At 42.1% G+C, this 25,894-nt stretch overlaps 1 protein-coding gene across 2 annotated transcripts in view; it reads right to left on the bottom strand.

The window, feature by feature from the left end:
• The window catches only part of SUFU (SUFU negative regulator of hedgehog signaling), an 83,457-nt gene that overhangs the window by 50,607 nt on the left and 6,956 nt on the right, over nt 1-25,894 (bottom strand). For both annotated transcript variants that reach the window (XM_084210644.1, XM_084210645.1), the window contains exon 3: nt 9,054-9,190. In XM_084210644.1, coding sequence (XP_084066770.1) covers nt 9,054-9,190 — 137 coding nt within the window. The remainder of the gene's footprint in view (nt 1-9,053; nt 9,191-25,894) is intronic.

Here is a 25,894-nt window from a genome sequence, read left to right as displayed (position 1 = left end):
CAGGGGCTTTTCTATACTGCAGCTGAGTTAAATATATGGGGAAGAGCTTCTCTAGTGTTGCCTAAGGTCCTAGCAAGTCAGAAACAAAGGCCAGAAAGATGCTACTCACTAAAACCATAACAAATAAGCAAAAATAATGGCCAGCTTATCCCATCAGTGGCTGACGAAGTGACAGTGCTCCAAGGCAAAGGGCAGGGCTGAGTCTGGCACTGGGGTGCCTCCAGTATTGTAAAGGGGCAACACCCTTCCTGCTGGAAACAGGAAGAGAAGTAAAGTAATGTAATCCCACAAAATCTAAGGCCATGCAACTCCATTTGTGCTGCCAGGAAGAACAGGCACACCACACACGTGGTGGCATTTGCGGCTGTGTCCCTGCTCTATGCCCTCTCCCAGTGTACCACCCACACCTGACACCACTCTGATGAAGGGAGGAAGGACAGGCCACCAGCTGCATGCTAGTTCACAGCCAGGGAAACCTCAGCCATGGCCAAGGCCACTGCAAAGCTGCTTTCCAAGGACTGGCAAGCTTGTGCCTCTGTAGCCACCCACAAAAGAGAGCTGGGTCTATCCCTGCCTCAGAAGTGATGATAAAAGCATCAGGCTCTGGAGGTCCCAAAAATAACAATGACTTAATATTAAGCTTTGCAAGCCTGCAGAGGGGACCCACATTAATTTAACTAAGGGAACCCAGATCTACAACGGGGAGTAAAAAGGGCCAGGTCCGTCTGCAGCAAGCACTTTGCTGCAACGCCTTTCACCACAATTTACAAGAGTTACATCTGGCAATTCTGTTGCCAACAACATCAGCAATGCCATCCAGCTCCAGAGGAAGCCAGCTACAGGTTAGGGACCAAAGCACGAGCTTGACAGCTGCCTGTCGTGCCCAGCTCATCAGCCAACCACTCTGCACGCCAGCAACCGGTTTGTTTTGTCAGCCAGCACATCATTTGGTACCACTCACAGCACGTACATCCCAGCTGGAAGCTAGGGGATGTGACAAGGCTGGCTTAGGAGATGGGGGAGGGATGGGAAGTACTGGGGAGGTGAGCTCGAAGGCAGCAGTTTGGGGAGAAGGGGATTTATTGCAGCAGTGCAGGACACTGCACAAAAATGCAAAGGCCCAGGCTCCATCTGAGCTGCTGCTCACAGAACAGCCTGTTTTATGGGAAACATCTAAGAGGAATTAGGCTAAAACCCAACCAATTTCTCATGGACCGCTGAATAACTATCAGATGATGAGAGCTTTTGGCCATGACAAACCTGGGTTAAATTGGAACCAGTGACTTAATGTTTCCATACCCCTTTGCAGAATAAAGGCACGCAGCCCCTGCACACTTGGTTGAGTGTCCTGTTCACCTACAGCAATTTACTTTGCTACAATTTCAGCATTCACACAGCACAGTTCACTGCATAACAGGTTCTGCTGAATTGAAATTGATGTTGATTTATACTTATTTGTAGAGCTAAAAAACACAGTTAATCTCCATACAATTTTAATCTAAAATCCTGGAATACTAGAGAGGAGACAGGCCAGCTCTACACTGGAAACAGGTCAATATTATAAACAGATGATAGAAAAAAATATATATTTTCCAGAGCCATAGCAACCAGAAGAGAATAATAAATCGGCCTGGGGTTGGGAAGAAAAAGATAAGGGTACAGTCAGGGAAAAATGTGTATGAATTACTGGCACATTTTATTTGGCTTTAGTCATCCTCCTGGGAAGAAATAAAAAGCTTTACAAACAAGCCAGAGAAGCTTCATTTGTATTCAAGGAAGCAAGGAGTTTGTTTTAGTTTTAGAGTTTGGTTGCTTGTTTGGTTTTTTCCTTTTTACACACAGAAACTGGCCTGTGTCAAGAATGTTTGAAAACATGTTGGCAAGCAAAGAGTCACTGAGGCTACTACTCTAAAGCTTTCTGGACCCCAGGAGATGTGAAGCCGAGGCCTGGTGGTTATGGCAGGACAGCAGGTGCCAGGTACCTGCTGGCTAATGGCTGCAGGTCTGTGACCCCCATCAGATCCCCTAATCCCACTGAGCCCCACTTTCAGTGTAAGAGTTATAGTGCCTATCAAACACAAAGAACCTCCATGACTCATACTAAACTAACTTGATTCACATGAAAACTGCTGCAGAAGCAGAGTGCATCTACAGCTGCAGCCTTTACAACTTCCATAATCAAGCCCTTGTTTAATCAAAGGTGAAACTGCGGCATAGCGAGACGGCATTATGGCCCCAAACTGATGGGCTGGGACATCATGCACGTGGCAGGAACTGTGTGTGTCCTTCTTTAAACTAGAGACAAGCTGTCATAAAATAATTTCTACCTGATGAAAGACATGTCAGAAATTACTAAGGAAGGCTACATGTACCTCATTTTGGGCACGCTTTTCAGCCTGGCTGCCAAAGGCTTGTGCAGCTGTGCTGCCTTGAGCACTTCCACGTAGCAGACCCATCCTCCTTTCCAGGGCAGACTTTGAGAAACTGGCCCATGGACTTGAATCATGACAGAGGACAGAAACTCACAGATACTAAGCTCCTACAGGTTTCACAGAAATAACAAATATATTTAATATCTCTTTCCTGAAAAGGGGATCCTTCGCCATGACAGTGCAGAGGTATTTGTGGGGAAAAAACCCACAAACCAAACCAGCTATAGTTAGTTTGGTTGTTGTTTTGACATGTTGTTGTCAACATGTATAACTTGTCATGCACCTACTGGAATTGGTTCTATATATTCCACTTTTCAGAAGTAATAAGTTTTCTAAGGAATAACTCATATAAGTTGCTTCTGAAGTACTCAGCTGAAATTTACATTAAATTGCCACTGAAAAATTGCACCTTGCATCCTTGCTTTCTTTGCCTGCACATTTTGTTATTACTATTTTGCAGTACCCAGGATGCAAAGAGCTTCCTACTACTGGCTAGTCAAAAGTCAAATATTAAAATTCAACTTTTCAATTAGTTGAGACATCAAACTCACATTTAAGTATCTTTCAGTGCACTAGTCATCAGGAGACTATGAGAAAAGATAAATTATGTATTTATGGAATAAAAAAAAAATTACATTTAGAAGACCTGAAAAGAACCCTTAATCACTCAAGACATATTTATTATAATAAATGAGACTAAGAAGGCTCCTACTCTGCCCTTGCCTAAAGGAAGGATAAACTCTGCTTGACAAATATTCATGAAGAACAGTTTGACTTGTTCTCAAAGATATGCAGCAATAGGGAATCTGCCACTATCCAAATGTGTCACTGCACTTGCCATTTGGAAGTTCTTCTAATGCCAAACCCTAAGCCTATTTTACAGAAATTTTAGTAGTTAAAATACAGAATTTTTAGTCTCTCCTATCCCCAGCAGGCACATGAAAAATGTATTTATTACTTCATTCCTTACAGCAACCTTTTGCATATTTGAAGACTCTTCTCACATCTTCCATTTTCTCCTCCCTAGCCTAAACAAATGATCATTCCTTCACAGGCCATATTTTCGGGACCTCTGGATCATTCTCACTGCTCTCCTCCAGTCTCCCTCCAACTGGGATGCATCTGACTTGAAGCTTTTTGCCCAAAATGAAATACAATGTTCTCCCTTGCAGTGTAGGACCCAGTTATATGCAATATACAGAACACTTCTGTTTGTACATCAGAATAATTTCACTTCTATCTCTCAGCATGAAGAGTGTGTTGGTCATTGGTAATAGTAACTCCAAATAGTTTTCTACTCCTTTCAGAACCGCTGCTTTCCCCCATCTGATTGCACTGGATTATTCTTGTGTCAGGAGAAGACCTTGCACCCGTTGTGCCTCCCTGCCCTTACTGCACACCAGTACTTCCCAGCTCTACCCATCTTTTGTGGTTGATGATTACACATTGACAATTACTCAGAGTCTGAATATCCAACCTGCAGTATTGTAGCCCTCTTCTTTACCTTTTACCAAGATCTCACTTCCTTAGCTCCTTCAGGCACTTGTTGGGACAATGTAAAAAGTCTCAGGAGTATCAAGGTAACCAACATTCACTGTTTCCTACGGTACCTGTAACTTACTTTTGATTTATTGTTGATAAATCCATACTGGAACATCCATTATTCTGTGGATGCCTTCTGGATGGTTTGTTTCTCTTAGCAGTTTCTTAAGATCTGAAATCTGATTGACCAATTAGAAATTTTTTGGTGGCTTTTTTTGTTGTTTTTGTTTGTGTTTTTTGTGGGTTTTTTTTTCAGAGATTGTTTTGGTTTTGATACAGGTTTTTTTACGGGATGTGAAGAACAGCATATGTCCATTTTCCAATCTCCTGTGGTGCTACCTGTCTCCCCTAAACCAGCAGGGGCTCAGCCTGCTCATGCTGATATGATCTGGGGTAAATGTCATCAAGCTCAGTCAACCTGCAAGCTTCTAATTCATGGACATGCTCTTCATACTTTGGGCTCATTCCCCAGTACAGCTTGTGCATTGTGGAGAATATAACCATGACATATACCACATCATTATCTTCAGGCTCTATGCATGAGTTTTCATGACAATTTCTCCAAACCTGTACCTGCCAGCTGCAGCTGTTTCCTTTCAGGCTAAAAACATGGAAGCAGCAAGAGCTCAAAACAGACATGTACTTGTTCCCATGCTACATCACACATATCAGACAGATCCCTGAAAACAACATAAATTTATCCTAGAGAGAAAAAAAATGCAGGAAATAATAATTTCAGGAAAATACAGACTGCAGTCCCTCTGTAGTGGTTAAGGGATTTAATACTGTAGTACATAAAGAGTTAACAATTGTAGTAAGCTCTGGATAAGCTTTCTGCAGGAAGAGCGTTTCTTCCTTTTCATTTGAATTGAAGTATAAATTTGTTCTACCATGAGATATTTGCAGTACACCCATGAACCATGACAAGCTAAGGTCACAGAATTGTGCAAAGTTTCATTTTCAAGGTTTGAAGGTTTAGGGATTTTTTAAAACTAACCAAGTTGGAATTTGTGGTCATGGTCAAACAGTGATAAAATTAAGAACAGATAAAGCCACAAATAAAACTTTTTGAGACTTGAAAGCTTGGTGTTGATGAAGGAGGGTAAGTACTGCCCTTTAATCAAAAGCACCAAGTGCTTGTTACAGTGAACAGAGAAGCCAAGGCTGAAAGAGGTCTGAAATTCAATGCAGAAGATTGCTTTTCTAAAGCACTGCCACAGTGCAGGAGAGAGAGAAACAAAGGAACGCAACATTCATTTGCCTAGAAGCATTTGTTAGAAAAATACATCACTTGCAATGAGACATGCTTTGCAATTGCAATACACAGGAATAATATTTAGGACAGCAGTAGCTGTTTGGTGAATTTTCAACTCAGTCGTCACCACCTGAAAATGCTCAGGCTCAGCAGGAGTATGACTACACCTCACTCTCCCCCAGCTTCAGCTGGACTCAGCAGCACACCTCTATGATAACTAAAAAGTTGGCTTTTATCAAGAGATAAGAATTTAGCTCTTAGTACAGCTTTCAGAGTAAACAATTTTCTGACATGTGAAAGTGCTTGGAGCCTATCCAAAAAGTTTCTGCCAATTTTATTCTTTTTCTTGCTTCTTGTTCAGAGTGGATTCATAAGTTTTACTTCAGTTGTTTTGGTTCATCAAATGTTTTTAAGGAGAGTATTAAAGAGACACCATAGTTTTATTTTTTTTTTAAACAACTGAAGAGGATGACATTAAAGTACATACACCAGAGTTAAACAACCAGAATTTCATTTGACAAATGCTCTAAGCACTACAGTCAGAAAAAACCTGAGCAAAAAGAAACCTTTCATCATGTAAAACAATGCTTCATGCCACAGCCTGATTCATGCCCAATGGGCTTCAGAAGAACCAACCCATTAAATACTTCACAGTTTTAAAGTTTCAACATCTGAATAGAGAAGTCCTCTAAAAAATAAGAAAAAACAATGGCAGAAGCTCACTTGGCTCTGCAGAGTGAGAATGTCAAACTGGGGGAAACTCTACCAGGCAGAAAAGAAAGTAACACTGCTGAGGACTGGGTGCCTGATTACCCAGGAGTAACATAAGGGAGAACTGCTCTGTACACGGCCATTCTGAGACAAGACAGCCCAAGGGAGTCCGACAACATAAAGGAGGACACGTCAGATGTAGCAGAAGTATTGGAGACTCTGCAGAACAATGGAGTGAGAGATCTTTGACTAAATTAGAAAATTACTGCACCTATCTGTGGTCAACTGGCATTGCCCTGAAAGATCAAGAAGAAACATTATAAAATAGGCCCCATTGCAGGTCTTACTTTTAAATGCATCATCTTGTCAGGATTAATGTGATGTCTATTATTAACCAGACAATTTTAGCCTGAGAAAATTCTATTCTAAAAGAGACGTGGTAATCAAATTTGTACTAAAATAAAACTAGAGCTTTTTCACTTCTTGCAGTAGCATACAGATTTGTTTTATACAAGGCAAGGAATGGTTGATAACAGTCAGTGACAACACACAGCTGCTTGCTGAAGAGCATAAAGCAGCATGGAAAAAAACACCCAAAATCTAATACTTCTGTAATATTTTAAGAGGCTTTGCAGGTCTCTTGTCCACCCTCCTTATTTGAAGTGGAGCCATCCCCAATGCTAGATCAGGACCAACTTAGCTTTGTTGAGCTAAGTCCTGAACCCTTCCAGGAATGGAGTTCCAGCACCTCTCTTATAAACCATTCCCTGTCCTTTCCCACTCTCCTTGTGAGCAAGTTTTCCTTGAAGCTTTTCCAGGGCCTCCCAGACAGCAATTCAGAGCTGTAGCCCTTTGATGTACTATCTAGGGCTTGACCCCACAATCTTGCAACTACCCTCCCTACAGCTGTAGGCTCCAATTAAATCACCCTACACATTCCCTTCCCAGGCTAAACTGGCCCTGCTCCCTCCAGCCCTCCTCATGGCTCACATGCCCTAGGACCCTGACCACCTTGGACACTCTCCAGTTTTTCAGTATCCCTTAAAGGCCAAAAACAGGACACAATATTTTAAGCAAGCCCTTCCCAGTGCCATGCCAAAAAAGTAATAACTTCTCTCTATCTGCTGCTCATGCTTTTCCTAAGGTAACCCAGCATGTGGTTTGCCCATTGTATGATAAGCATGGTATTGGCTCATATCCAATTACACAAAGAAAGAAGTGAATTTATGATTCATACACTTGTTTTTCATAAGGCAAATTGAAAACTAAACACCCAGAGGCTACAATCCATCAGCATGGACGAGTTTCAGTGTGCCTTTAAAGAGTCATGGTGGATATAAACTAAAAAGCAGCATGGATAAGCAGAAGATAACACTGGAGGGTGGTTCATGCCAGACTGATAAGCATGGGCACAACCACCCTTTTCATTCTAAGAACAGTTCTTTGGTTTTGAGGTCAAAAAGATGGGACTGCATTTTTGCAGGAACCAAACAAGGGAAGTCTCTGCCCTGACTGCCAACTTAGTCACCAAGAAGTTTGCCCTTAAGTACCCTTCCAAATCCCATTTCACTCTGCAGACCTCCTCTCACCCAGGAAAAGACAGTGGCCAACAAGCAACTGCTTCAAGAACTGGCCCGGACTAGGAAATTTAAAATGTTTCAAATGGGACGTATGATATTTAGTATAAGTCTACACATAACACATACATTACTTTGTATCTAAGAGGGAGACTTTAGATTTAGATGTATTCTTCAGATCCTGCAATCATTGCATAGAAAATGTGAGTATGAATTCATCACTGCATGGTCAGTAGCAAAAAGCTGCTGGGCAATACAATTTAGGCAGGATGGGAATCTCAAACAATGTAAAACATAACGACAGTCTCATAGATTTAGATGCTTAACAGTTGTAAAAATCAAGACAGAAAAATGAGATAAATTTTGGATGGTAACTGGGGAAGACAGCTACACAGCAGGTTACAAAAAGACAAGCAATAATCTGGGCTGCCACTGAACTATGCTCACCAATATTTAGAAAAATACCCAAAAGATTGGCACTTCCTCAGATTCGTTATAGATGTTAGCAGAGCAATCCTGTTCTTACCCAGACCTTTTCCCCTTGAGAGTCAGCCAGCTGACTGAAAACCATCAGCAGAATCAGAAGTTACTGAGCAATTTATGAACTAGTTCAGCAGGTACCAAATGCTAAAATTCAATAATCATTGATTTAGAAGGTACTTTACCTGTAAAGGACCTCAAATCAGGTTAAAAAATGTTCTTTAAATATTTTCATTCAGATCTTGTGATGCTGGAAAGTGCCTTTCAAGTACATTAGCCATCAGCCATTCCACAGGTTTTCATGTGCTGGCACTAAAAGTAACATTCAATCTACTGATGTAAATGAAACTATGAAAGAACAGTGCAAGAGGATGGTTTGTAGGTACCCTGGTTTCTGGCAATTCTCCACCAGTGGTAATGATTCACAACTGTGAATTCCTTGGCCCTCCCAGCCTTAGCATTCATTACAACTTTTACATTTTCACATCTCAACAACACCATACGCATTGCTACTGCTTGGCTGCAGGACCACTGGAAGGAATTTGCCTGTGATGGAGCTCCAATGTTTTTGGAAGTTCTGCTGAAAAGTGAGACCTTAGCAGCTGGCTGTTCTTCAGTCATTCAGGATAAGCAAATGTGTTTTTCTTGCTGAGAGAAGATACTGGACATGGCACTCAGTGCCATGGTTTAGTTAATGAGGAGGTGTTAGGTCATAGGTTGGACTTGATCTCAAAGGTCTTTTCCAACCTAGTTCATTCTGTGATTCTGCAATTCTGGGAATTGCAGGAAAGAGTCACTGGGCAGGCTTCCTATAGTTAGTGACTGTTGTGTAACTTGAGCTTTTCAATACTTAGGATTTGCAGTAACCTGAACAACAACTGGTTTTGTCCCTGCAGGCCGGGCTGGAGGAAGGAACACACTATTTTGGGTTCCCCCACAAAGACAATTCCCAAGACCTGACTGAGTGCTGATGAGACAAGTGTCACACCCTGTAACAGATGTGGCCCTCAGAAGCAGAGCAGGAAAAAGCAAGGCCATGTATTGACCCTGTGGTACCTGACTGGAAGACGTATCTGGCCAAGCCTTGCATCAGCTCTGCTGGCCAGGTGGGTGGTGCCGACTCCCCCGTCTCTCTCTTCAGCCGGAATGTCAGCTCAAACCCAAAACCACTCGGTCCATCTGTTCCTGTAAACCTGGAGGGAATGAAAAATAAAAAGTCATTACACACTTCTTGTAACCAGAGCAGGATTTAAGATTAGGACCATGGAAAAAGGAGGAGTGTTCTCCTCACAGAAGCAGCCATCCAGGGGGTGGAATCTGGATGTGCAGTGGATCCTGTGTTCTGTAACCACATGAGCGGATCTATCTAACTGACTGATACAGGACAGTGGCAGCCTCACAAATGCAAAGTTGTATCTTGGACAACCAGCATCCCACTAGTGTTTTATTAGTTTCACATATCAGTTAGTAAAGGAAAAAAGAAATATTTCTTAAAGGGAGAAATAAAAATGCTTCAAAGTAGGTAATTTTCAAGAACTGATTCCAGGAAAAAGCATAAACCAGAAACTGAAACACATTATGAATGGGTCAGTTTTAAGAAAGATCAAAGTTAACAAAAAGCCTTCGAGCTGATGTTTCACAGCTAAATTTTTTGGAAAGTAAGTAAATTTTTTGGCTCCCTATTGAATTTTCTCCTTTCAAGGCATGTTCTGAAACAACACAGCTTTACTTCTAATATGAAATGAGCTAGAATTCAGTGGGCTTTTTTTTAACCTCTTGGATCTCTGCTTCCCAAAAATAACTGTTTAAAGAAGACCACACATGCTTTACATTGATCCATATGAAAATTACTGAATAACAGAAGTGTTTAGGTGAGTATCCATCAAATCTAAAGCAACACTTGTATTTAGGAGAACATTGCTGGTCACAACACACCAGTAGTCACAAAGCAGTAAAGCTGACAGGCAACATAACTTAAATGGATTTGTTCATATGGTAGTGTGACTCTTAAACAGAGAATTACTTTAAAAAAAAAAAAAAAAGTAAGGAAACAAGCATTAAGCTACTTCCATTATAAGATTTTTTAAAAATCCCCAAAGATTCAAGACATATCTTCAAAAGAACACAGAAAATGCAGCAGCATACAAAGCTTATATTCTCAAATTAACAGTTAAATCTCAGAAGAATTTTATTTGCATCTAAGAGATTTGAATTTAAAGATTAGACTTAAAATATTTTTGCATAGTTAATGGTCACAAGTTGGTGAAAATACAAGGAAAATTTAAAAACATGTAATTCACCTGCACTGTGCAGCTGTTCTGAGGTAACAGTCAATAAAGTGAAAGTCTTTGATCTGTTTAATTTTAGCCTGGTAATCTGGTTTTGAGGAAATTGTGACATATGTGGCTTTGAATACTCATGATTACTTTGGAAATACTTTATGCTTAATTTAGACAGGTCTTTCATAGAAAGAAATATTAATATTCAGAATGTAATTAGCATAGTAATTTTATTAGTATTTTTGCCAAGCCTTTTGCTTTTATTACCCAATAGCCAAGTTACGCAGCTTGGCTTCTTTTACAGAGATCCTTTTTACTACAAGTGCTCGCATTGGCCCCAGCTTCAAAATTTGTGATAAAGATGCATCAGTCTGCTAGTGGAGAGGCAAGTAGCATGGGAAATGATTTTTCCCAGTTAGAAACCCAAGATCTGCAGACACATGTGCCAATGGAAGAAAGAACAAATGGTTTATCATCTCTCACAAGGACAGAGATACTCCTCATGTGGAAGTACTTGGTCCTCATGGCAGTCGCCCCCTTTTAGAGTAGGTCTCAAATGCTTAAGCATTATCTTAGGAAGATGACAAGAAGCTGGACAAAATACCCACCACACCTTGCTGGCTTGTAGGTTTTCAAACTTGTGCTTCTTCCTATAAGTTCCAAAGTTCCCCCAAACTTCCAGAAAATTTCTAGAAAATCAATCACTGTCATCCAGCCACACTCAATGAACAAGCTAAAACTCCTAAGAATATTTCCAGAACAGAAAGACCAGACAAGCCTCATTTCCACAAAAAAAACCCTGGGTGGAAGGCTAACAATACACAGATGGAAGAAATCTTGCAAAAGCACATGGAAGCCATGAACTCTTCCATGGACCTCCCCACATTCTCTGCTACCTGTACCTGCACCAACCTGCTCCCTTTTCCAGTGGAAAGCATTCCCAGCAGGTCAGCCTGACAGAACTCCTGTGCCAACTGTGCCAGAGGCAACACACTTTGACTACAGCCTTTGATTTACAGAAACTAGATCCTGGCATTATTTGGGGCTGGTTTCTCTGAGAGCTAGGGAAGTGAGGAATGAGATGATAAGTTTTGTGTAGGTTTTCCTGGTCATGGTTAGGTTGGTTGGGTGTTTTTGTTGTTTTGGTTTTTTCTCTTTGGGTTTGTTTGTTTTTGGGTTGTAGTGGGGTTTTTTTTGTTGTTTTTGTTTTTGGGGCTTTTTTTGTGAGGAGGAGGGTGGTAGTGGCTTAAATCTGAAGGTAACCAATTCAAACTACAGCCAATTTCGAACACGGACTTTGGAGCTTAGTTCAGCACCTCAGCTCTGAAGTGCTCTACAGGTCATTTCTTCAGTCAAATTCTTGCAGCACAGCAGTCCAAAAGCACCTCAGCTTTACAGTAAGATGATGATCTGAGATGGAACATGTGCAGGGAGAAAGACTCAGAATTAGTATTTTGTATCCCTGCATGGCCCCGGCTACACAAACTGAAAGCTGCAGTACAGCATTAAATTTCTGTACTAACAGATCTGAATATTTCACATAGTTTGTTTTATGCCTTGGTTCTGGTGAGCCCTGGAGTTTTGAGTGAAAGTTTCTTCTAAACACTTCTAAAACACAAAGTGGGAGGGGGAACCCCTATTTTGCCCCAAAACTAAAGATGCTAAGTATAAAGAGTCTGCATGGATTATATTGCGCCCACCACCCTTTGCTCCCTCCAATACAAGGGCATATCACCTTTTTACCCAACCCAACTGCAAAGCAACTGGGTAAGTTTTCAGAAAAATAAACACTGATGGAAAAATTCTTGGCTTGCTGCATGTTCACTGGCACACATCAGATAGTTTTATATTATGACTACAGCAGTAATAGAGGCTCTGGTATCTGCCAAGTCAAATCCAACCCCATATTTAATATTAAAACCTTATTTTGTCAAAAGAACAAAAATAAACCTTTCAAATGCCAAGGTCATACATTACATGCCATTCTTAGGTTAAAACTCCCGTTATCTGTTCAGCAAATCAGCTCAGAACAAACCACACTGCAGCACGGCGCATATGCTGGAGGAGCCTGCCTTGTTCCTTTAATGAGGTAAGAGTTTCACTGATCATGATATTTAGTTCCAGCAAAAGAATCCAAAGAAATAGAGGCCCCTTTATTTACAGAGCTGTGCAACCAGGCCCCCCTGAGCCCCCCACCACCCCACGCTCTGCCAGGCCCTCTTCTGATGCCACACACAGAGAACTGAAAAGCTGCTCCCCTCTGCAGCAGAGTACCCAGGACGTTTTTCACATCAAATAACCGAGCTTAAGAGGATCAAAAGGCAAAGTAGCCCTTTGCTTTAAAAGCAGCTCTGAAAACCAGAGGCTTTTCAGTTTAAATCAAAGCTATATGCCAAAGCATTTTCATTCTCACTTTTGCAAGGAAGAAGGGAAGGTTTGCTTCACTGCAGTGCAAATGGCAGTATTTCTGCAATTCTGCTTTTGAAAGCTACACAGCTCTGTACAAGGAGCAGAGTGTACTAGGTGTTTATTTTTTTGAGAGTTTAAGAGTATGTGCATATAAACATATTAGGTGAACCAATCCCTGGAAACGGGAGTTTACATAGGGAAATCACTATGATTATTTCAGCCTGACAACAACAAGAAAGCCCTTTCAGGCTGTTTGGGGATAGTTAGGACTGCACTTTCAGAAGTCACAGCTGCACTCCCAACAGCTTCACAGAGATAAACCGACTCTCTTCTGGGAAGCAAGGTCACAGCACTCTGGAATGACTTGCCTCAGACTCAGTTTTCAGCTGCTTCAACACTACTTTTGTGAAACCACTTAAGACGTCTTTTACTTAAACTTCTTAATTGCATCTTTCCACATCTTTTACAAAGAGAGTTACCTGTTCTGCTGCCAGTGAGCTACTCTGATACCATTTTGAAGGCTGCAGAAATACAGTATCCCTACATTTCTAAACGTGACATCAGAAATAGCTGCTGTTATTTGTATCAGTACCAATTTTAATTGTAACCCACAATCCCCATCCCAACCACCAAAAAATCCTCAACAGAACAATTGCTAATCCATAGCTTTCAGTACTCCAGATCAGCATCTCGGGATCTTTTCAAAGTTTGAGGAGATGGTCAAAACAAGGTGACAGGCAGAATCCACCACTCTGCCTGATGAGAACAAAGCACTTGGGAGTCCAACCCTCAACAGTGTTTTAAGGCTGCAGAGCTAATACCTGTCCCAGAAGATTTTTCTATTATGTAGCAAAGAGCCTACTATTAGCAACACAGAGGACTGGTGTCACAAAAAGCATCAAGGTACCCACTGATTGACCTCACAGGTCCTCCCTGAGAATCACTTGAATCACCTGAGACATAAATCACTTCCTTTTTACTGCTCACTAAAAAGCAACACAAAGGGTGGTCTCCTGTCCAAAACCAAAGGAGAAGACTTCAGCAGCCACTGAGCTAAACACTTCAGTATCTGTATCTCCTGGGAAGGGTGTCAGGCAAGAGCTGATGTGCCTTAAACAAGATTATGCAGTCTGTCTTCTGAGTTCAAGCTCCAGGTGCATTGTGCAATTTCTACCCACCATAAGCAAATGACCCTCAGATTTCAGAGCTTAAGGGAAAAAGAAAAAAAAGAAAGAAAGAAAGAAAAAGGGACCCTACCTAGTGCTTCCAGTATCTTGCCTAACAGGAAGCAGTTGTTTTTAGTGCAGCTGTCAAACAGTATAAAACTCTCATCTGAGAACCCCGACAGCATGCTGGGAGATTCCTGTGAAGCAATTCCATAAGAAAATAGGCACAGCAACCTCTCTACATAAAAGGCTTAAAAAGTACCCAGAAGAGTAATTTCAGCCAAAACCTACCTGCTTACTCACATATTCTCCTGGATTGTCTCCTGACATTTAAAAAAGTATTCATTCACATACAGACGTTAGAGGGAAGCAAGGGGTGGTTATCTGGATGTCAGATGGTTATCTCTTCAGAGTGCTTAGCAGGAAATTCCATGAGCTCCTGCCGCCCCAAACTTGCACACACAATCTTACTGGACTCCTTTGTAGCTTGATTTAAGAAAAAACTTCATGCATAAGCAGGGCAAATATAAACATAAAACCAACACATGCTCAAAGATTACTGTTCATGTAAAATCAGTTGGAAAGTGAGTGACACAGGGCTCAGAGATATCAGTCTGTGGCAGCTGCTGCTTAGAGCTTGCTCTTGCAGTACATCATATCAAATGTGTAAGCCATCAACCAAATGGAAAACTCTTCTAGAAAGTTAAATTGTTTTTAGAGATTTATTCCAACATCTAAATCCAAACAGATGCAGAGCACTCACTCTGCAGTTATTTGGAGGAGTTTCTCAGCTTTCTGAAATACTCATGTAGAATCCACTTAGAAAGCTTACACTGAGATAGAGATGAGCAACAATTTGTGAATTGATTTGTGCTGGCCAGTATGAAAACAGAATCGTGTTTCACTGAGCTACCATTCAATGAGGGAAGAGTTGTTACAGGGCAGAGGGGAAGAGGAGACAAGGTACAGTTTCACTCACACATACACAATACTGATTTCACAGATTTTACTATTCAGCTTCTTTAAAAATCAATCTTGTCCCTGAAACCTGGGTACTCACAGTTTAGATTTTGTTTTTACAAAATTGTCTCTGTAAATAACAAATGTTGATACAACAGATAAATTGTTTTTTCCTCTAAACCTACAGAGTCAAGACAACCTTATTAGCAATTCTGCAGGCACAACTATTTTATATAGTGTCACTAGATAGTGATCAAACTCTGGAATCAAGATCGAGGGATGTGATCCAGGGAACTCAGCCATCTGAGGAAGCATCAGCTGGAAACTTTGGAGGTCACTTCCAACCCAAGTGATCCTACAAATCATCATGGCCAACAACTTCTGCTACTGATACTCTGTACCCAGAACTGTGCTTGCAAGACCCACAGCTGATAACTCACAAACACGCAAGTTAAACTCATTTTGACAGAAGTGGTTCCTATACTCAGCTCCTGCCCAACCACCTAGGAAACAGCTCCTGAACCGTGCTATCTCCAGCCTAGTATGTTAAAGTAAACCACCAACAGTTTTCTGGTCACCTAAATGTGCTGAGCTGCAAGTTAAGGCAATCTAGGTGTTGTTTCTTTGAGGCTCTGCAGCCCATGCCATGAAAGCAGCAGCATCTGAAAGGAGGACAGGATCATGCTTAGCTGCTGGAGGTTAATCCCTTTGAGCTCTAGAGGCTTGGAAGCATTATTGTCTTGTTCTGGAGAGTGCCAACATAGAGTCACACCTGTAGGGATAGTGCTTGCAGATTAAGGGCAAAAGGCTGCAAAGGCCCTGTTGGTGCCAAAGGGATCGATCTGCCTCATTACTAACAGGAAATTTCAGAGTATTCTGGAAGTGCTCAAACAGCATCCAGGTAACCTAAGTTTGAACCTCCTGTCTGCTACAAACTTCTCATCCTCCTCAACAAGTTACTTAGGGATTTGATTCTCAGATGTAAATAATGATAGTTCCCTGCTTCAAAGAGTAATGTGACACACTCATCATATAGGAAATGCTTATATGCTCCATCTATCAAAGTCACAAAAGCTGGGAAATTAACTCCATATTCTGCACAGTATGGACAAATACAGAACACGGGAAATGACTAAAACAACCAAATACGAAACAGGAGGTTGCATGGGATACGTCACTCCCTACTCCAGCAAAAGATGTTCATGTGAGGGCAGTTTACATTTTATTTTCTCTATTTTATGGTGCCTGGATATAGCTATACCAGTAGGTGATGGTTTACTCTCGCATTACAGTCATAACTAAACTGACAAGACCAAACCAGTTTCTCTTCATGATTTCCAAAGCAACTTATTAAAAATAAATAAATGAATTTCTGTGTAATCAAGTAACTAGACTACTGATGTGTTTCAACTCAAGGGCTCACACATTTCTTTACAGAGCTACTCTGGCTTTCCACTTCATGGCCAGGAGAATCAGTCCCAGCCCAGGTGAGATGTTGAGAGCATCTTCTGAACCACCACCACAAGTGAGGCTGGGCTTCTTCGACAAAGAAAGTGCAGTTTCACTGCAAAAGCCTGGGAAGTTGCAGCAGACTTGCATCATCTTAATGCCCACTGAAAGGATCTGGAAAGAAAAGCTAGGAGTACAATAAGGATTTACTGTGATTGCATTCACAGAACAAGAGTGAAGGCACTAATGAAAAAGAAAACTTATTAAGATCTGTAACATTTCACTTAAGCTGCCTATTTATGCTGCACTTCAGAACTACTCATCCTTCACTTCTACAAGGCCCAGAAGAACAGTGCTCTCATTTGGCCTGAGCTGGAGGTGATTTTGCCAAAAAGCACACAGTCACTGCACAACACAGTGCAATAGAGAAGACAAACTTCCATCTGCACATGGATCCCGCTTCCTATCGGATCTGAATCCTTCGCTCTGATAGACAGAGAATGGTAATACATCTCCACAACTTCACCTAAAGGCTCAGCTGCAACCTCACCAGGCAAGAGAACATTAGCAAAGGGCTGGTTTGAGCCAGCGTGGCTGGGAAGGGCAGTATTGTTGTGTTTGGTGAGCAGCCGGGAAAAGGGCACCGGCTTTCCTTGCAGTGTCTGCTGGCTCCTTCCTAGCTCCTACTGTGGAAAGTTCTGCAGCTGCCGGGAGGAACCTATTCGCATAACAAAAGTGCCTTTCAAAAGCAGTATGGGAGGGTGGAAAGCATATGAAAAAAACCTCAAAGCCACTGACAGCTACAGTTAGTATTTTTCAGCATTGCCTAAAGGTCTCAAGCAAGGATCAGGACTCCAATACCTTACATAGAATATAAACACCGGTGTCTCCCATTACTTTCCTGCTGGCTAAAGAACATACCTTAAGAAAAATCATGCAAGAAGCAAACTTCAGCATATCCTTGAGTACACTTTTAGGACTCTCATACAATTAAGTTCTCAGCTGTGCAATAAATTAACTCGGGGCATAAAAGGTATTCAGGAGCTTTTAGGAGCCTGAACTCCAAAAGCCTGCAAAGAGGCTGTAGGCACTCACACACTGCTGGTTGGCAAAATGCTCAGTGTGAACCAGCAAGGTGTGCCTGCAGCCCAGGAAGCCAACTGAATCCTGGGCTGCAACCCCAGAGGTGTGGCCAGCAGGTTGAGGGAAGTGGTTCTGCTCTTCTACTCTGCTCTTGTGAGATCCCACCTGGACTGCTGCATCCAGCTCTGGGACTCCTGTCCTAAAAATAACATGGATCTGTTGCAGCGGGTCCTGAGGATGGCCATGAAGATGCTCAGAGGACTGGGGACAGGCCAAGAGAGTTGGGCCTGTTCAACCTGGAAAAGACAAGGCTCTAGGAAGACCTTAGAGGAATTTCCAGTATCCAAAGGGCCAGAGAGCTACAGAAAGACTTTTGACAATGGCACAAAGTGACAGGACGAGGGGGAATACCTTTAAACTGACAGAAAGTAGGTTTAGATTAGATATTAGGAAGAAATTCTTTACTGTGAGGGTGATGAAGCACTGGCACAGGGTTGTCCAGCAGAGCTGTGGATGCCCCATTCCTGGAAGTGTTCCAGGCAAGGCTGGATGGGGCTTTGAGGAAGCTGGTCTAGTGGGGATTGGAGCTAGAAGATCTTTAAGGTCCCTTCCAACCTAAACCCACCTATGTCTCTCCGATCCTGATGGATCTCGAATTCGATCCCTGATCTTTCACTTCATCAGCTATAGAAACCCAGACAATTCTGCCTTCCCTGGTGAGCTGTTACGTAGTCTCATTTCATTGCAAAGGGTGGACTTAAAAATATACTGATGAGCACCATGAGAGATCTTAATCAATTAAGCAGGCAGAGAAAGGTCCTTGGAGCTTGAGCTGTAATTCCATAGAAAAGAAAGCACTGGACTGCTGGTGAAAAACTCCCAAAAGGGAAACATGAGACATCTGTAATGAAAAGTCTACTACAGATATTTTTAAATCTGCCTTTAAGTGTTAAGCTTCTCCTGCAAGACTATCTTTCCTTTGAAGCACTTGAAACTTCTAGGGCTTGTGAATGTTACATGAACCCTATTTGTTGTAAGACAATGTCCAAAAGAATAAAATAAATCTTTGCCTCTTAAAAATCAAACAAAGGAGGAAAGAAAGCGTCATTCCCTCACCATCCTTCCAGTGGCTCCAGGCTTATCCCTAAAAATTTTAATAGTGGCAAAACAGTTTTGCTTCTCAGTCAAACCACTTCAGTTATGGGAACTGCAAAATGGCTCAGCTTGTCTTTCAAACAGGAGCAAAGGAGAGAGATGTCAACTTACAGCATATTTTAGTACTGCTTACATTTGAGTGCAGCAAGCAGGAACACCCTCCTCGTGTTCCTGACCACTTTTGGAGGAATAACCTGCCCAGTGAAAAACACAGAGGTCAGCATACAGCTCATCACAACCATTCTGTTAGAGAAAATCCCCCATGTATGTCTGAACACTAAATACTTTGCTTTTCTGCTTAATGTTACTCTTCTGGGTAAAAAAGGAATTAAAGGCCCAGAGACATATTATTTTTGTGTAATAAGGTTATACATATGGATTCAACTTAGCTAGGAAATGTCAACTTAAGGCTTGTCTTCATGAGGAAATTTACTGTAACTAGTGTACCAGTATAATTATATTGCTGTAGTTCTACTGGTAAAATTCCCCTGTTGAGCCTTATTCATAACAACAGCTGCTTTTATGGTTTATTTTTGTCGACTATGCCAAAGAAGGCCCCTGCTCCAGAAAGGCCACAACAATTTACAGGCGAGGAGGGGAAGGAGCGGTGCCAGTGCAACTGGAGCAGTAGAAAGAATAACAGTATAGAAGTGGCAGTATTTCTTTACACTAATGAATTATTTGATACAAAAAAAAGAGTGAAATACTTTAAGAAAACTATACTGTACATCAGACTTCACTGCAGGTAAGGTATGTGCCAGTTTCATGCTACGTTTCATAGCTTTGGTAAAGGCCCCCAAGCCAGACACTGGTCTGCATCAGCTCCTCTGTGTGCATCCTTTTGTTCTCGCCTCCTCCCCAAATGCTGCAGTGCATTTTTCCCAGGAGTACTCATTTCTCCCCCATTCCTTTATAGAAGCAATGCCTTGCCACCCAGCAACTGCCCAGGGCCCCTTGGACTGACCCTCCAAAACAAATGGGCATTTAAGACCAGTCCCTCTGGTTTACAGTTTGCATCTCAGGGACCAGGGATAGCTGGAAAGCAAAGAGCACTTTTTGCAAAAAGGATTTTAAAACAATTGCCCTTCACTTCAGCAGTACAAGAATGCTGAGCTAGACAAAACAATGAGCCATCTGTGCACTCTTCCCTCCTTCCCTTGTCTGTATCCTCTGAGCTTAAATCAGAGCTCCCCAAGAATGGCCAAGTCCCCCTTCACCTCCGCCCACCCTGTTTACATCTTGAAAAAAACAGTTTTCTGGCCTATTTTTTTTTCTTTTTGTTCTCAAGAGCCCTTGCAAAATCTTCCTTTAAACCTCAGCCCTTTGTCAGGTGGTATCCCATCTACCCAGCTTTGTCAAGTGATGAAAAAATACCTCCCACCAGTGATCCGTTCCTTGTTTACCATCCCTAGAGGCAGAGTGGCACTCAGGAGCCCTACTCACCCCTTTGTCCAAGGAAGGCAATACCATCTGAATGGGAGACCACCAAGATTTGCAGCCCTCTTTTGTTAGCCTGGTGTCACTGCCTATTGGGCCTTGATTCAAAATTGAGAAGACAGTAGAGAGGCAGCTGAGTTAGGTCATCACCACGAAGCACAGAAGAGAGAAACACCAATGGCTCAAATTTCACATAAAACTGGTAACTTTATTATCAGTGGTAATTTGTTGTTACCAATTGTAGCCACAGACTCATTAAGAAACATGCACTATTCTAGTACTAGTCAAGAAGGCATGTTCCCAACACTAAAAACACATTGAGGAAAAAACAAAGGGGATTAGGTATAAATAACAGCATTCGGATCTATTTCTTCAAACCTTTATTTTGTTAGTATCTCTATTCCAGGCAGCAAATTGATTAGAAAATGTCAATTATCTCACAGCTGGAATGGCTGCACCGCTCAAAAATACTTTTACCTTCGTGTCTCACTGAAAAAAAAAGCTGACTGTTTTTTAATTCTTGATTTTAAAACATCATAAACAGATCTTTATCACATAAAGCAATCTTTCACTAGAAGACCCAGTTTTGATCCCCAGTCACTTCTCCTCCTAGCAGGCTGAACTCACTGGGAGAACAGAGCCTGAAAACTCTGCCCACATCATCCACCGCTAACCCAGCTTGGAGATAGAGTAAGGAAGCCATGTCTCAGATCAACTCTCCTCCAATGTGCCAAGATCATAAATGTGGAAATTCTGTTGGCAAAACAAAAACCATAAAATCATCCAGTTTGAGCACTATGCCCCTTCCCTGCAAGGCAGCAAAAGGCTTATCCTAACAGGATGCAGCATTGGAGAGCAGACCCACAACCAAACAGGAAGTGGTGTTTGCCTTCAATGCTCAGCCCTAAACCTTCTTCCAACCTTTTTCCCTTTTTTTTTATTGAAAACAGTCCTTGTAAATTCAACTACTGTGCTGTAAACGTTAAATACATTTTCTTCAATGCTTCAAAAAACCACTCCAAATGTAGCACAGTTAAAGAGTGGTCTCGTCCCACAGCCCCTGCACATAAACACAGATAGACCACAGCACAAAGCAGGCTGCTCTCCATAGGTGGCCCACATCTTCCATTTCATTAAGGGTACTAACTACCTCCAGCAAGCGACATTTGGAAGCCAAGTGCACTCTGCTTTGGAGGAGGGAAAACCAGATTTCCCTGCGGTGACCATAGCTTCAGGGGAGGTCTGCCTCCAGCAGTGAAACACAAGCCTTAGAGGGATCTGGTGCATGGCAGTCACTGGAGGGACACCCTCAGTGGGACACATAAATAGGCATGATGGTTTAGCTAGGTGTTTTGGGGTTGTTTTTTTTTTGTCTGGGAAATAGAGAATTGAACCCTACATGATCACACTTGTGCATATGATTCTTTAAAATGTCTCAACTCATTGGTCAAAATCAATCCAGTCCTTCAGAGCAAGAGTTGTCCCAAAAATGTCACATTTCTGCAAAATATGCAAAAACAAATAGCCAGACAGAAGAGAAGGACCTACAGGTACTCCCAGTAAGCAAGTTTTAGTAGAAGCACACCTGTATTTCCAGAGAATCCACACAGGTGAAACTTGTTAAAAGTACCTTAATTTTAAGAAAAGCTCATTCTAACTCACATCTTTATAGGTATGAAAAAAATCTATTCACAAACAAATTTCATTAAAAGACAGATTTTATTGTGCTGTGCAGATAAACTACTATTTCTTACTCTGACAGATTCTCAAATAAACTATCACTGAAAGAAAACACTTTTTTTTTTGTTACAGAACTCCCTAATTCTATGGCCTCTCCCTTCGCACTCTGCCATGAATCTTCCTCTCTCCCCTCTGCCTCAGACAGAAGACCAAATGGAAAAAAAAAAGCATTACATTTGGGGTCAGTCTTTGATAGGCAAACAAGACCTGGGAAGAAAAAGGAAGTCCAGAGTATGGCGCCCACCTTGAACCCTCTCTCCTCCAAATCCTACCTCTTGTACTGCTTTCCTGAACTGATGCTCACTGATACCCTCTTCCAGGTAATTCCCTATAGCTGGGGCGAATGCTCCACCTCCAGCAATCTCTCAAGGTAGACATGCTGAACTTTACAAATCTTATCTGAAATATGGATCTACCACCTCTCTCTAATTTACCATCTTCCAAAAGGACCTCTGTTTTATCATGAAAACAAAGAGGGGCAGAGTCACTCTCCACTATTTTAAAAGCATTTAGTTACTTTGGAGTTTGGCGTAGTATTTCAGCAGTGCTTTAGGCATGTGGTTTATAAAGCACTTAGGGACCCATTAAATAGCAAAATTTAAGGCTAAAGGCTGGCAAGCTGAGGGCAGTGAGCTTTTAAATTTATGAAAGGCTACAGAACTAAGAGGCCACTAAAGTGATAGCTGTCAGCACCACTCCATCCTACATTCATGCAGGTTCAAAGGAGAAGCTAGCATGCACTCAAAAGAGAGAGAGCACTCGTTCCAACTTCCAGGCTATTTTCTAAATACTCTTTTCAAACTCCTTTTATACTCAGAAAAAGCCTTCCAGAAAACATCCACCCCTCTGCAAGCCTTGTATTGGTTACCTGATCCACTTTTGCGCTCCTTTTTCTTCCTCCCAACTCTAACAAGCATCCTTGCCCTTTTACAAGTTAAGGTCATTCAGAGGATCTATACAAGCAAGCAGAACACAAGCTGGACTGAAGATCTTGAAAGGCTCATGCTTACCCTCACCTTTAATAGGGAGGCACCACCCACAGAGACAACACGTTATCCCAGCATGCACTGCTCCCTCCTGATCCAAATGGAAAGCAGCACAAATCAAAAGGACCACAGCAAGTTGGAACCTGTTGTCTCAGCGGGTGGTAGCCTGCATCTGTAATAGAGATGAAGGCAGCTGTAATCTCTCCGGTTTTATGCAAATGGATGCTGCACTTCGGCTCCTGGCTAGGGGCCAGGAAAAAAAACAAAACCAAGAAACCCCAAACCCCACCACCCTTGTCAGTATGAAACTGATGTAGTAAACATCAAAACACAGTTGGCATGTCACGTTGTGGGATGTGGGAAGACCACAAATAAAAATCTTATCTCAATCTATCCATAATTTAAGCCTTACTTTCTATTTCAGCTCTGAATTACAACCCTGAATTACAAATAAAACTATTCAAGGTGTTTAGGAATTCTACTGCATCATGGTTTTCACTTTCCACCCACTTCTTTAAAGTGCTAGGAAAAAGAATGAACACTCAAACTACAGAACAGTTAAGTGGAGATTCAAACCTTGGCCTTAAGGCAAACTGAAGTCAGAAGCCAGTCTGGGAAAAACACATTTTCCTTCTTAGTCCCTGGACAGCCCTGCAAACCTGTGCCTGCACAATCTGGGGCTGGCAAACACTGTGGCACAACTGTGAACTGGTCCAACCTTCCTACTCGTGCAGGGTAATCCCAGAGCACATGGCACAGGATTGTGTCCAGACGGTTCTTTAGTATCTCCACAGCCTCTCTGGACAATCTGTTCCAGTGCATGGTCACCCACACAGTAATTAGGTTCTTCCTCATCTGCAGGTGGAACTTCCTATGCATCAGGTTCTGCCCATTGCCTCCCAGGTCAGAGACTCCTGAGGGAGTCAGATGAAGCTGGCATTGCCACGGATGGAGTCCGAGTCCAGCTACACCTGCTGATGCTGCCTTCCTTGTGCACCTGTTCTCCACCGAGGAAGAAGCCACCATAATGTTTGTAAACTGCAGGAATGATCTGTCCCTTGACCTCACTGATGGCCTGGCATCAGAGCGCAAGCCTGCAACTGCCAGCTGAGGTGCTGGCATTGTGCAGACACAAAGGGACATGTTCCTTGCTGCTGGCATTGCTGCGGGCAGCTGCGGCCAGCAAGGGGTGCAGAAGAGTGCAGGACTCAGCATCTCCTCTCCCCCAACTGCACTGGCCACATGCTTCCTGCCAGCAGGCCGCACACACTCACCACTGCAATGCAGAATCTCTTCAGAATGCAAGAACAGTCTGAAAAAAAAGGCCCTACTTTAATCCTGCTGAATAGATTCAAGAAGTCACACATTTGTTTTGATTAGAAAGAAGATAGGAAAAGCTAAAAATGGAGTATAACTTGCAAAAACATACTGGAAGGATTTCTGCTGCCACTCAAGTTGTGCAACATGCTCAACTGGAGAGACTTATTTCCATGCAAGCAGCTTGGCATGAAATCCCACTGAAAGGCCTGTGGTTCCCTAATGCTGTCATGACATCATGATTTAGGATTTTTAGAGCTATCAGCCCAGCACAGCTGGTGTCATGGTTGCCATTATACCATGAAACACTGAGGCGTTTTAAACAAAAAAGGTTTCCTTGTTTGAAATTCTTAGATTTCTTCCATCTTATTCTACAGATTCTTAAAACCAGACTGGGTCCTGTAAGCAGGGTATAGCTGATACGTAAGCAGAGCAGGAAACAGTGCTGCTTTAACTGAAAATAAATCTGTCAACAAGAAGGCACCGGGAGAGCTCTACTTCAGACTTTTCAGGTTCTTATTAAAAATATAAATTAAAGTCAACATTTTCACATTATTTGCTACATCTGTTTGCTATTCCATTATAAATAAAAATACGGGGCCTCCAATTCAGTGTTAGTTCACTCAAAAAAATCAAAAAGTCCTTTTCATTTCATACTGCATTATAATTGTTCTAGACTGTACTGTATTACCCTGAGAGGTCTACACGAAGTAAGCTACACGTTACCCAAACTGGTCAATTAACAAGATCTTTGGCAGCATTCTGTCTTTTCCTTTCTAAAGTATGAAGGACAGCAAGGCTATGGAAGCACATCCCTGTTGTAGGAACCTTGCTGATTGTCACAAGCAGATCCAGCTCTGCACTCTTTGTAGACAGCTGGGAAACAAAAAAAAATACAAACCCTTTCCTGTCTCTGAAGGCCGGGGCAATTGAACAGAGTGCCACACTGGTTTTAAAGGAAATATACCAAAGATTTAAACAACTGCCCTGCAACCCCATGCTTCTGCCAACCATTCTACAGTACACTTTACCTGGGACAGCAGAATCCCAAAGCCCTTCAAGCCAAAAAGAGACATTTTCTTAAACAAAGTTTTATTAAATTCCCTGTCAGAGAACAAGAACCTCCTGAGTACATAGGAAAATCCACCACATCCTACAGTGTGCACCCAGGGCTGGGCTGGTGACGTGCAATTCCCACAGCCATCAAATTTCCAGAGCAGTTTTACCAAACAGCAATTGCTCTTGGGAGTGAAAACTGCTGGTGAGTGCTCAGCTCCTTTGAAAATCTTCTCTCAGCCAGTCTACAGTGCTCAAATACCATCTGGTAACTTCAGGCTCAGTGTTTAGGAGATGTGTAGTTCTTGACAGCTCTACCACATGCATAATTGTACATTAAGGCTTTTGGACACAAAGTAGAACCAACCTACTCGAGAAGACAAATACTATTAAGCTTTGTAGCTGCAAGAATGAGGCCAATTTAAAGGTGACAGACTGCAGACAGCTGAACATCTCAGGGCAAGTGACACAAGGACAGTGCTGTGGAGCTGATAATGTTGTTCCAGCCAGAAAGGAACACACACCTGATCTATGGACAAAAGCACCATGTAAATACCTACATGTTCACACTAAGATCTCTTGGGAGGGAAGGAAACCTTAAACTTAATTTCTTTCACTTGCCTTACTTTTCCTCTGCCCCTGCAACTATCGATTGGGGTTTATTGTTAATGGTTGCTTAAACGTCCCAGGCAGATCTCTGTGACATTAGGGTCCTGTATAAACTCCAAACTTGTTCTCTGAAAAACAGTTCTGTAATCACAAACACAAGGAGAAAAAAACCAGGAGAAACTGCCTTGAGGAATGGGTAAAGTTAAAGAAACTGCCCAACTGCTGCTGTTGCAAGAGAAGCACTTTGATGG

This window comes from Fringilla coelebs, assembly GCF_963513975.1.
Source record: "Fringilla coelebs genome assembly, chromosome: 8".
Lineage (NCBI taxonomy): Eukaryota > Metazoa > Chordata > Aves > Passeriformes > Fringillidae > Fringilla > Fringilla coelebs.
The sequence above is the reverse complement of the archived record's forward strand: the minus strand, read 5'-3'. Positions and strand labels throughout refer to the sequence as shown.